We start from the raw sequence: 12,430 nt of genomic DNA, 5'->3' as shown, positions 1-12,430 counted from the left end.
CAGTATAAATTACAATTTCATCATCACAAATTTCAAATGATAATAATATTTCCAATAATATTTTCTTAATCAAATTCAATCCAACATATTAAGTCACAAACTCAACAATTGCAACATCAATGACAATCAAGAGGTATTTCATAAATAGAAGCAAATTCATTTATAATTCAAAATAGTTTTCCTTATTTGATAGTTATTTATTTTCCAACTAAAACAAAAAATATAGTTAAAATCACATTTAAGTCTCAAATAAGTAACTTAAGAAATCACCACCTGCTGATAAAAAAAAAAAAATCACCACCAAATCAATCAAAACACTCATCACAACTAAATCAAATCCTATTTCAAATTTATCATCAAAAGATTTTCAATGATAACTTCCCTTTCTTGCTCTCAATAAATTTCCAGCTCAAGTAATAGAATCTTTCAAAATCTAGAGACTTAAAGTAAATTATTCAAATATAACAAAAAGTTAATACAAGCTTAACAAAATTGAGAGGATTACTTTCTCAACTAATCCACCAAAATTTATGACAAATTCAAAAGAAAGAAAAAAATAGAGATTCCTCGTAATAAGAACAAATAGATACTTACTCCAATTGAAAAACAGATTGATCGAGTGTAAATGATCATTAACTCTTTGGTTACTACAAAATGTGATTAGATCTAAAAGAGATTAAATTTTGGAAAATAAAGATAAAGAGAAGTTAGAGGAAGGACCTAAAGAGAAAATGGAAATTTTTAAATGTACTAAAGAGAAAGAATAATGAAGAAATGAAACAAATTTTAATAAGAGATTTATAAAAAAATAAAGCAAAAAAGAGAAAGAAGGGAGAAAAGAAAAAGAAAAACAAGAAATTGTGAGTCTTAATCAAAATTGATACTAAATAAAAATCAATTTTATTAGTTGTTATATAAAATTAAATATTATTTTATAGACTAGAAAAATTATTGGTATATAAATTAGTTTATATTATTGATAAATAGTTTCTAATTTGATATTTAATTAGCTACAAGGTTTTAATTACTAATTATTTATATTTTAAAATTGATAGTTAAAACATTGGTAGCTATTTAGATACCAATTTAGAAACTATTTATCAATAATATAAACTAATCTAGATACCAATAATTTTTTTAACTTTTAAAATAATATCTAATTTAGTCAATATAGTAACTAATTATTTTTTGTGTCTAAAATTGATTTTTATTTAATGATTTTCTTGTAGTGTATATATATTAAAAATAATTTTTGAAATTTATTTTTAATAGGATAATAAAGAATAAATTATTAATTAAAAAGTAAAAAACAATATAAAAAAGCAATAAAACCAATGTTTATAACATATTTAAAAAATTGTGAAAATAATTTTTTTACAAATATCCTATTTGTATAAATAATAAATGAATTATTTAACAAAATTTTGTACATGAAATAATTTAAATTTTTTTATTATCTTCATAATTCAAATTAATTCTATTTCATTAATCATTTTAAAACTGACAAACTAGGGTTCTGGGTAGCACTAGAACAGTATTAAAATTTGTCAGGATCTAAAGTAATAATTTATTTTACAAAAGTACAACTAAAAGAGAGTCATATTTGCAATACAAAAACACAAGAAAAATCATTTTTATTATTTACACACGAAATTTTTAAGAAATATAAAGTAAAAATATATGTTATAATTGTTTTCAAAATAAATAAATAAATTATACTGTAGTGTCCTTAATAACCTTTTTTGGTACAAAATGGTCTTTTTGATCCGGGCACAATGGTCTTTAACATTGTATAAGTATTTTTGGAACAATATTTTCATTTACTAGTATCCCATAAAAAATATTTAAATGAATTCACAATGAAATTATAAAATTTTAACAATAATATTTTAGTTGAATAAAATTAATATATTTTAGTATTTTAATAATTACTATTTTTTAGGAAATAAGAATTATCTTGAAATACAAATGTTGAGAAAAAAAACTACAAAGAAATGTTAGCGATTCATATTGAAACACTTTTTTATTTATTTTAAATTTACTGAAAAGCAAGAAAACTTGGATAATAAATTCACTAAATAATAATGATAACAATTAAGTGAGAAAATGTTCAATTAAACCTTAGTTATACTCTTTAAAATATATATTTAACTCTGATAATTATATGTTTGTAGATGCTTGAACACATGCAAATGAAGAAATGTGTCTTAATAATTGTGAACAGAGAGGCTGCATTGACGGAAAAACAACCATGCAATATTACTTTACTGTGTGAGTATTTTGATGAGAAAAGGAAGAAGACACGGTGGAATAACATAAGGTAATAAAGGGTGCATAAAGATAATTGATGTTATGGGGTAAACATGGTAATGAAAAACGAGAGATGTTGATTGGTGAGTGTGTGCATGAGACAGGGATGTTAACTTTCTCGCAGATTGATTTTTGAAAATTTGATCTGTTTTCTTTCTTTAGCCTTTATCTGCCGACAAAAACTCTGAGGACCATAAAGAGAGTGTTGAGTAGCGTGACATGTAACACAAACTCAAACTTAACTTTGTTTTTCTCCTTTTTCTTCTTCTTACTAATCTTCTCAGCTTCACTCTCTTGCTCATGGACATGGATGTTTGCCGAAATGTATCAGTTTCTAGTGAGCTTCCCACCCTTGATGACCTTTTCTCACATCAGAACATGGTTAGTTTGTTTTGGCCTATTCGTTACTTTCTATTTTGCTGCTTTTGGCACTTGTTTCATACAGTTTTTTGGCCTTGCTTCCTGTTTCCTAGTTTTACCACATGGGTTTTCCTTGTAGACCACTCCCCTTTTGATTTCAGTGCTGAGGGAGAGATTCTTTTGTGTGAATACATATACAATTTGCAAATACTTTATAATGTTTTAAGGTTAATCTGTTCACTTGGTTGTTTCCGTTTTACCTTCCAGTCTTATATGAGAAAAATGTTTTGGGGGTTTTGTGGCAATTTCATACTGACAGGGTGACAGAAATTCTTCTCCCAGAATCAAAACTTCAGTTCTATGTGTATATAAGACTAAAATTTTTAATTTTTACATGGACTAAAGAAACAATTTAATCAAGTTTTATTATTTGTTGGTGTGTATGTATATGTATGTGTTTATATGCTGTCTGGTGTGATTGTTCCTACTAAATTGAACTGTATTTTGGAACCTAAAATGTGAGCAGGAAGTGGATTTTGGCATGGAATGGTTGTCTGTGTTTGTGGAAGACTGTTTTTCCAGTAAGCCAAGTTGCCTTTTGGCACCCACTGGTGTTCAAACCACAAGCACTAGCAGCAAGCCTTCGAGCACAATGCAAAGACCCCAACAAAGTTACTGTCATTTGCAGAATTTTGTTGTGCCAGGGAAAGCCAGGAGCAAGAGGAAGAGGCTTTCAGCACCTAGGACAAAACACACTCTAAGCACATGGTCGCATAATTTTAGCTCTGAAGTGTTGTGTTCTGACCCTCCTCTCTTGAAACAAGCCTATTGGTTGGCTGATAGTGAACTCATTGTCCCAAAGAAGAAGGATGAGCAAGAAGTGAAAGTGGAGATTGTGGTGAGGAAGGAGAAATTGGGGGAGTGTTGTGATGAGGTTGAAGTTAACAATAGTAGTAATAATAATAATGGGCAGCACCCAATTCCCAGAAGGTGCACACATTGTCTGTCTCAGAGGACCCCACAGTGGAGGGCAGGACCATTGGGTCCAAAGACACTATGTAATGCATGTGGTGTGAGGTACAAGTCTGGAAGGTTGTTGCCAGAGTATAGGCCAGCCAAGAGCCCTACTTTTGTTAGCTATTTGCATTCCAATTCACACAAGAGAGTCATGGAGATGAGAATGAGTGTTCTATCTTCTGAGAAGTAGTAAAGTGATGTTACTACATACTTTCATGTGTAACCAAACTTGAAAAGTAAGGAACAAATTATTTGGAAACAAATATTATGAGCCATATGAAGCAGACTTTCAAAAGTACTAAAACAAGTGCAGATTATAGCTTGTAATATGCAAGGAAGAACTTCTGTTTTTCCAGTTCCCCATTTTTACTCAAATCATGGTTTGAGATTTAAAATTTATGTTGAAATATTATTCAACTATTGTTTTGCTAAATGTGTTACGATCCATTTATTCAAAGTTGTACACAACAAATTACAATTCCAGTTTTGAAGTTCAAAAACATGTTATCCAAGTACTACAATCCTGAATTCAAAGTAATCATGTTATCCATGTTATACCATCCAGAATCCAAATTTCAAATCATCAAATCATGTTACTAACATGGTTGATTCTAAATCATGTTTAATACACAATTTATTGAAAAGTTTAATTAAACGATAATATTGTCTGATGGAACGAAGTAGAAAAATGTGTAATTAGACAATATAATAGTGGTGTTTTTTTTTGAAAATTATGATGTGTAGACATTTATTGTTGTTTAGGCTTAGTTGTCTTAATGATTTTCTATTATTTTTTTTGTGTATAGAAAATATACATATGGTATCTTGTGAAACTTTGTGTATAGAACATTTTAGTCTCAATAAAAATGTTTTCTTTCAATCTTATTCTTGTGTTTTCTTGTTAGTTATTATTGCAAGCCCAACAATTGACTTTGTCTGTGTGAAGTGTTATACAAGTAGAAGGCTCGTGGGTAAAACACTTTCATGGTGAAGGAGTTTGCAATGTGTGGAGGATTGTGAGGAATTTAAATGTAGAATCAAGAGTTCCACATTGATTGGAGATGAGTGTTGTGAGCAATATCTGAGGAAAAGGACCCACAAATCTAATGTCTTAAGTTTTGGGTTGGAGGTTATGGTAGGTCAATTTTCTATATGAGTTAGCTCATGAGTCGAGACTCATCGGATTCACATCTCCCATGCTAAGTACTAACTCTCCCTAGTATATCAACTCAAGGAACCCAACAATTAGTGTCATCTATTGGGAATGTTGATACCAGAAAGTCCCTTTTTGAGTATGTTTTTATTGTTGAGTTTGGGGAGATCAAAATAGAGAAGATACCTTCGGAGGACAATCTCGCATATGTGTTTTCAAAGTCCTTGCCAAGATCGAGGTTCAATGGTGCTTGAAGTCGATTAATTTTTCGTTGGAGGACAAAAGAAGATGATGTTGGATTGACTCTGAATCATGTTCAACTGATAGTCTCCTAAAAAGCTCAATCAAACAATGATATTGTCTTATGAAAGGGAGCATGGTATCGTTTACTAGAGACAATCTAGTAATGGTGTGTTTAGACAAATCATCAAATGTAGACATTTATTGTTATTTGAACTTAGTTGTCTCAACAACAACTTTCTGGTTGGGTGTGAGTTTGACTATCATATCCTCATCCATGTAGTAAAAATTCATCGTCATATCTATTGGATATTACTCATACCCATACTCGTACCCGGTCAATGTGGAGATTCTCCACCAAAATCGGGACAAGTTTAAACAATACCCTGCAAGACAGTTTCATTTGCTACCCTAATTGTCTGATGGAAAGAGGTATAGAGTATCGTCTATTAGAGACAATCTAATAATGATGTGTTCATACAAACCATCTAATGTAGACATTTACTGTTATTTACATTTAGTAAAAATTCATCGTCATATCTATTGGATATTACTCATACCCATACTCGTACCCGGTCAATGTGGAGATTCTCCACCAAAATCGGGACAAGTTTAAACAATACCCTGCAAGACAGTTTCATTTGCTACCCTAATTGTCTGATGGAAAGAGGTATAGAGTATCATCTATTAGAGACAATCTAATAATGATGTGTTCATACAAACCATCTAATGTAGACATTTACTGTTATTTACATTTAGTAAAAATTCATCGTCATATCTATTGGATATTACTCATACCCATACTCGTACCCGGTCAATGTGGAGATTCTCCACCAAAATCGGGACAAGTTTAAACAATACCCTGCAAGACAGTTTCATTTGCTACCCTAATTGTCTGATGGAAAGAGGTATAGAGTATCATCTATTAGAGACAATCTAATAATGATGTGTTCATACAAACCATCTAATGTAGACATTTACTGTTATTTACATTTAGTTGTCTTATCAATTTTCTATTATTTCCTTTCCTTAATTTCTATATATAGGCTACTATATGTATAACTATATAAGTATATGGTACCTTGTGGGAGGAGTTCATTTGTTAATCCTAATTGTTTGATGGAAATAAGCATAGTATAGTCTATTATAGACACTCTAATAATGATGTATTTAGACAAACCATCTAATGTAGACATTTATTGTTGTTTACACTTAACTAGTTTTATGATATTATCTTAACTTAATTTCTCTCGCGCTCTCTCTCTCTCTCCCTTATGTGGTATATTGTGAAAATCTATTTTAATTGTTTTCTTTCAATCTTATTCTTGTGTTTCTTATTTTTGTGTTTTCTTATTTGTTATCCTTACCAATCAAACCTTTTAACAAACTTTGGACCTTGCTAGCACTACAAAAAAATCGTTAAAAATAAACTAATTTTAGAGACTAAAATAATTAATCACTATATTTACTAAATTAGAGACCATTTTATAAACTAAAAAATTATTAATATCTAAAATAGTTTCTATTATTAATAAAAATTTATAAAGTAGTTTCTAAATTGATATCTAATATTAGCTATCAAGATTTTAGCTACTAACTACTTATGTTCTAAATTAGTCTCTATTAGCCTTTTAGAGACTAATTTAGAATATAAAATTTTAGTAGCTAAAACTTTTGTAACTAATTTAGATACCAATTTAAAAAGTATTTTATAATATTTTTATTAATAATAGAAACCACAATTAGATATCAGTAACTTTTTTTAGTTTCTAAATTAGTATCTAATTTAACTAATATAGTAACTAATTATTTTTAATCTAATTTTGTTGTGTTGTTTTAAATCTTTTAACATTGTTAGAAAAGCCTTTTTATCTTTGCTCAAAGCTTTTGCTTCTATAATATTGACATACACTCATTAGTGGCTTCTTGGATTTTTCAATATTGCTCCATTTTCCAAATTTTGATCCTTTTGTGCTTTGAAAATTTCCTTGTCAACGTCACGATTTTGTTCCACTCAGTATCATATTCTAAGACTGTAAGCACGTGAGAGAGCTATTTTGTTTGAAATTTGAACTTTGCAGTTGGCATGCACTACCTTCCTCCATTACAATATCCATATGCTCCTCACTTCTACTTTCACCTAAGAATAAGAGGAACAAATCTACAGCGTTTTTTTTTTTAGGTTTTTAATTCCAAAATTGTCACTTTCTTTTTATTCGTTTTCAAATATTTAAATTGAAAGCACTGCAAATGACTTTTATTTGTTTTCTCTGTCCTTTTACGAATATTTGAAAAATAAAGAAATAAGTTAGAAATTTTATAAATAAAAACAGAAAATAAAATCACAAGTAAACGTTCTTTTGTTTTCAAAACTTTATCTCTAAACATAAAATTAGTCGGTGTATTGATTTTCCGGTTAAAACATTCTCTCTCTCTCTTTTTTTTTTTATCTAAGCACTTTTCTTGTAAATATTATATTTGATTCTCGCATCTAATTATTTAAGATCCTGTTCATGTAAAGTAAAGTAAAGAATTTTAGTGGTTAATGAAGAAGAAAGCAGTTGACATATCTACCAATTTATAATCTTTTAATCGTGTAATTGTCGGTTGATTTTTCTATTAACAATGAAAATAATTTATTTTAATAATCCTTAAAACTATTCTCAATGCTTTGATGTCACCAGTTATACATACACTAGCATGGTATTTCCCAGACACATGTGAAGACACCAGAATTAGATCACAGAATAAAAAGTCAAATGCATTAAGACTTGAGAAAAAAACAACTTTTTTCGTCTGATCTATAATGTTCAAGTAAAAAAGTTCTTCAGGAAATGAATGTTGAAACATTCAGAATATCTCAAGTACAACAACTCATGATCACATGTATGTATATAGTAGGGATTTGTTTTTACTATTCTCGTGCAATTTGACAAGATAATCACCCAAACAGGTAAAAAATTATCAAAATTGTTGACATAAGTTATCAAATTTAAGTTATGAAATTTGATAATTAATAAATGAAATTGCTGTCAGAATGATAAAAATCCCTATACTATACCTGCTACCTATAATAATAATGTATGTACAAGACCCTACAACATTAAAATCAAGGGTAGAGTGATAGATAAGAAAGCTACTATTGGGGGCCTGAGAGAAGGGGATAGGGAAGGATTGATCTGAAGAATAAAGTTGCAAGATGGTGTTGAAATGTTGGTTGTTGTAAGCCTTGCCAAACCTTCAAAATTGCAGGCCAAGTCATTCTGATCCTGTGTCTGGTAATACATGTTAAAGGCATATGAGGCATTCCCATTTGCATCCAAGTTGTTGCAAGAAGATCCATATCCAAGAGCAGTGCAATCAGCAAGTGTGCAAGCATAATTTATGTTATCAGCAAGTTTGCTTATGTCCTGTGTCTCAGGGTTGAACATGCACCACTTTGGATCAAGATAGTGCACATTTTGAGCACCAACTAGTAGCTTTTTTGGGCCTTTTCCAGAAAGGTCCATTGGAAACTTAGGCTTTCCATCATACTTAAAAATTCCCCAATGGCGCTCAAAGTTCCCTGGGTCAATGCTTTTGGCATCTTCATCAATGAGCCCAAAAAGATAAACTTCAATATATTTTGGCTTAAGTGGGGTCCCTTTATTCAGTGCAAGCCTTGGTAGAAGCCCATTGTAGAACCTAAAAGCATTGCCTACATTGGCATTTTTGTCCCCATCTGTTGGCCATCCTACCTCTCCTACCAAAATTGGCATGTCCCCATACCCCACTTTTTGGAGGGCAGAGACCAAGGTGTCAAAGTTTGCATCAAAGACATTGGTGTATGAAACCCCATTATCATTTATGGGATTGGCCACCCCATCAAAGAAGGCATAGTCAAAAGGGAAATTGTCATTCCCATAGAGGCTCAAGAAGGGGTAAATGTTCACTGTGAATGGTGCATTGTTCTTGGCCAAAAATTGCACAATTTGAATCATTAGCTCACTTATATCAGGCCTAAACATTCCAGCTGATGGAACAGGGTTGTTTATTGGAGACTCATACACATCAGCGTTTAAGGGCACTGTGGCTTTTATGGAGTCTCCTACACCAACTTCATTCAGGGCATTTTGAATGTTCTGTAATGCAGGGAAGGTGACTTTCATGAATGAACCATTGTAGGATCTCAAAAATGGCTCGTTCCCAACTGCTACATACCTTTGAAAGAATAAAGATGGAGTGAAAAATAAACACTTAGTTCATTGGAATTCAAATATAAACAAAACCAACATGCATTATTCATTGGAACTACCTAGTTCAAAAATCAGAATTGAGAAAAAGTTTCAAAGACAGAACATTTATCCATACTTTTGGATCTCAAATTTCTTGAGCAATTGCAAAAGGAAAAGAAAACCAAGATGGAGTAGCACACAAGTTCTTCTTCCAAGTCGCAACACTCAAAACAATAACAATTCTTTCTTCTCTTCCTTCCATCTCTTTGTTTATGTCTTTCAACATTTCTTTAAGACCAATGTTTTTTTTCTTCCATTTATTAAAGATGGGAAAGAAGATGTGCAATGAGTTTTCTCAAAATTAAAAGTGTAAAACTTAAAATGATTTTCTAGTCACAAAGGAAATAATTAGTTCTACAGATCTAGAAGTTGAATCGGTCAATTAAAATCGCTTTTTCTAAACACTCTCACAAGAAGCCACACCACAAGTACCGAAAAATAGAATCTATATTCAGAAAAAGGTACAACATCAGGTCACTTTTCTGTGTCTCCTTCTTAGATCCAGTGAAGGCCAATTTGCATACAGTCACACGGTAATTATACTTTAACCATAAGATAAAAAGTAGAAAATGAAAGTTATACACTATTTTTCGATCTGAATAAAATTTTATCTCAATAATGTACTTAATTTTTAATGTACATTTTTATTATGTATGAGATTTGATCACAAAGAAACTCATATCAAGAAAGAATCCAAATTAACAAGCAAAATATGAAACCAAATTAACACTCAGATCGGATTCATTATTGAAACATATTACATAACTTCTTACTAACATTCTACACTCCCTCAAAATTAAAAAGAAAGTTATGTAACTCACTTGATGTTAACTCCACCCCTGAAGTTGTAACTTGTGACATTTTTCTTCACCCACTGCATGGCACGATCATAGTCATTCATCTCAGAAAGTTGGTTATTGGGAATGGCAACCATGGTTTCAATCCCTGACCCAGATAGAGCACTCATGCTAGACTCATCTGCATCAAACAGCTTCACCTTTTGAATCCCATTGTCCTTCAACATCTCAACCACAGTGTCTGCTCTCAACTGGTGTGTGGCTTGAGTCCCCCAGTTCACCCCAAGCCCTTCCACACCCCACCAACCCATCACCCCAATCACTACAAAAACCCATCTCAAAAACCACCCTTTTCCCATCAACCCAGAAAAAACAAACAAAAGGGTATTACTACAAATTATTTGCTCTTCAAAGGCTTTTGGGTGATCACAAAATTTCCCCACTCAAAATCAGAGATACTGGATAGTGTGACAAGTGAAAGTGAGACCTTTGGGATGAAAAATCTAGAACACTTTTTCGCCCAACGAATGAAGAAGAATGACTTGGTTTTAACGTGAGTTAATTCACCATATAAAGAGACTATTTTCTATGGTTTGTTGTATTTTACCAATCTCTATTGAACTTGAAGATGTCAACTGGCACAAGTTCTTCCTGCCCACCACTATAAATCCAGGAATCAAGTTTCTTTGTTTCCTACACTTTTCTGACTAAAATAGGTGATAAAAATGAAAGTTGAAAATTTATGAAAAAGAAGGGTTGAATGAAAATCCCTATAGTGCCCAAAGAAGAAAGACAAAGTATGGATTAGCTTCACAAATTTTTTGTGATGGTGGTAAGGTGACACCAAATTGTGGATCTAGAGAGAGTTAGAATAAAAGCCACGTAACTTGAGAAGGGGTTTGAACTATAGCAGAAAGTGGTAAAGGTAAGAAAAAATAAATGCAGTGAAATGAATGGAATGAAAATAATGTAAGTTTGAATCGGTGATAAGAAAGAGTTGAAAGAGAAAGGTGTGTGTTTGTGTCGGTTTTGGATGAAAAGATTATGTGACGAACGATTGGAAGTTGATATTATTTGTTGTGTGAAGTGGGAAAGAGTTTAGACTTTATATTGAAGCAAAGAAGAAAGAAACGAGATGCTTCGGTTTATTCTATGTACAAACTACGTCAATTGTCACGGTTTCCAAAATTAATTAATTAATTTATGAGAGTTAATAAATACGCATCGATTCTCGTTTATAAGAGTATAAAAAAAATCTATTATAATGGTATAACCAACCTAAAATTTTTATAACACTCCATCAAATAAATCTAATTATTACAGTATACCTTTTCCATATTTTTTTATACAAGTTTATAGCTTTTTAAAATATTTACAAATTATAACTCAAAATATGGTAATCGATTATGTTCATATTTTTTTTTCATATTTTTCTAAAGGTACCGATATTTTGACATCTATATTGAGGTTGCTCCAGAATACAACCAGCTGACATGATATTTTTAATATTAAAGAAAGAGAGTGTAGGTCGTGAAAGAGTGCGGTCGTGAAAGGATTTGTCGAAGCAATAAGGTTTGTTCTTCCATTGGTCGGTGCATTTGAAAGGTAGAAATGTGGATTCTGAAGGGACAACACTTGCGTTTTGGATTGGGAGGGTCTGGATTGGTGGGATTTTTGATTGGGCGTTTTCTAGGGTGGCGATTTAGGGTTTTGGATTGGGCGCGAAACAAGTGTGCGACAGTTATTGAAGGGAGAAGCAAGCTTCATACAGGTGCATTGGCATTAGGGTTTTGGTTGAGTGCAATTTCGAATCAGGTATGTATTTTGGTTCGTTTGGTTTAGGGCTTATTTGTTTTATTGTTTTGCGTTTGGTTTGATTTCCATTGTCTAGCGTTCAGTGTAGTGTAATTGCGTTTCTTTGTTTGTTGTTGTGGTTTTTGAGTTTTGAATTTTTAATTGATTTGGATTTGATTGTTTACTGTTTTTTGGTCTGTGATTTTGGGACTGGTTTTCAACTTTTTGTGTGTGTTATGAGTTGCTGGTTTTGAATTTAATGTGAATGTTTGCAATGTTTTCTGTCTAGCTAAGTGGGGACCCCTTCGTATTTATGTGGAGACCTTTGAAGGAGTTTTTGCATTGTGATTTTGTATAACAATTTTGTTCTCAAAATAAAGTTTGTAGCCTTGTATAGTTTAAATTACTAAAAAAAAAACAATTTCAGTGTTTAAGTTTGGAAATTTTGATATATATTTTTTAAAGAATATTAGTTAAAGAAAGTT

General features: G+C 31.4%; 2 protein-coding genes across 2 annotated transcripts; one reads left to right on the top strand and one right to left on the bottom strand.

Annotated features, from left to right (window-relative positions):
- The first annotated feature begins 2,401 nt into the window (after positions 1-2,401).
- Positions 2,402-4,120, top strand: LOC137837335 (GATA transcription factor 9-like). The gene is made up of 2 exons (XM_068646316.1): positions 2,402-2,691; positions 3,197-4,120. The coding sequence occupies exons 1-2, from the start codon at positions 2,611-2,613 to the stop codon at positions 3,875-3,877; spliced, it is 762 nt and encodes a 253-aa protein (XP_068502417.1). The 5' UTR covers positions 2,402-2,610; the 3' UTR covers positions 3,878-4,120.
- A 3,930-nt stretch (positions 4,121-8,050) lies between these two features.
- On the bottom strand, positions 8,051-11,186 carry LOC137837334 (glucan endo-1,3-beta-glucosidase 8-like). The gene is made up of 2 exons (XM_068646315.1): positions 10,176-11,186; positions 8,051-9,280 (listed from the first exon to the last, which is right to left on the bottom strand). Exons 1-2 carry the CDS (start codon positions 10,508-10,510, stop codon positions 8,176-8,178), a joined length of 1,440 nt encoding a protein of 479 aa, XP_068502416.1. The 5' UTR covers positions 10,511-11,186; the 3' UTR covers positions 8,051-8,175.
- Between the last annotated feature and the right edge of the window lie 1,244 nt (positions 11,187-12,430).

Source organism: Phaseolus vulgaris, chromosome 4 (assembly GCF_000499845.2).
Source record: "Phaseolus vulgaris cultivar G19833 chromosome 4, P. vulgaris v2.0, whole genome shotgun sequence".
Taxonomy (NCBI): domain Eukaryota; kingdom Viridiplantae; phylum Streptophyta; class Magnoliopsida; order Fabales; family Fabaceae; genus Phaseolus; species Phaseolus vulgaris.
Note: the sequence above shows the minus strand (reverse complement) of the source record. Positions and strands in the feature narration are given on the sequence as shown.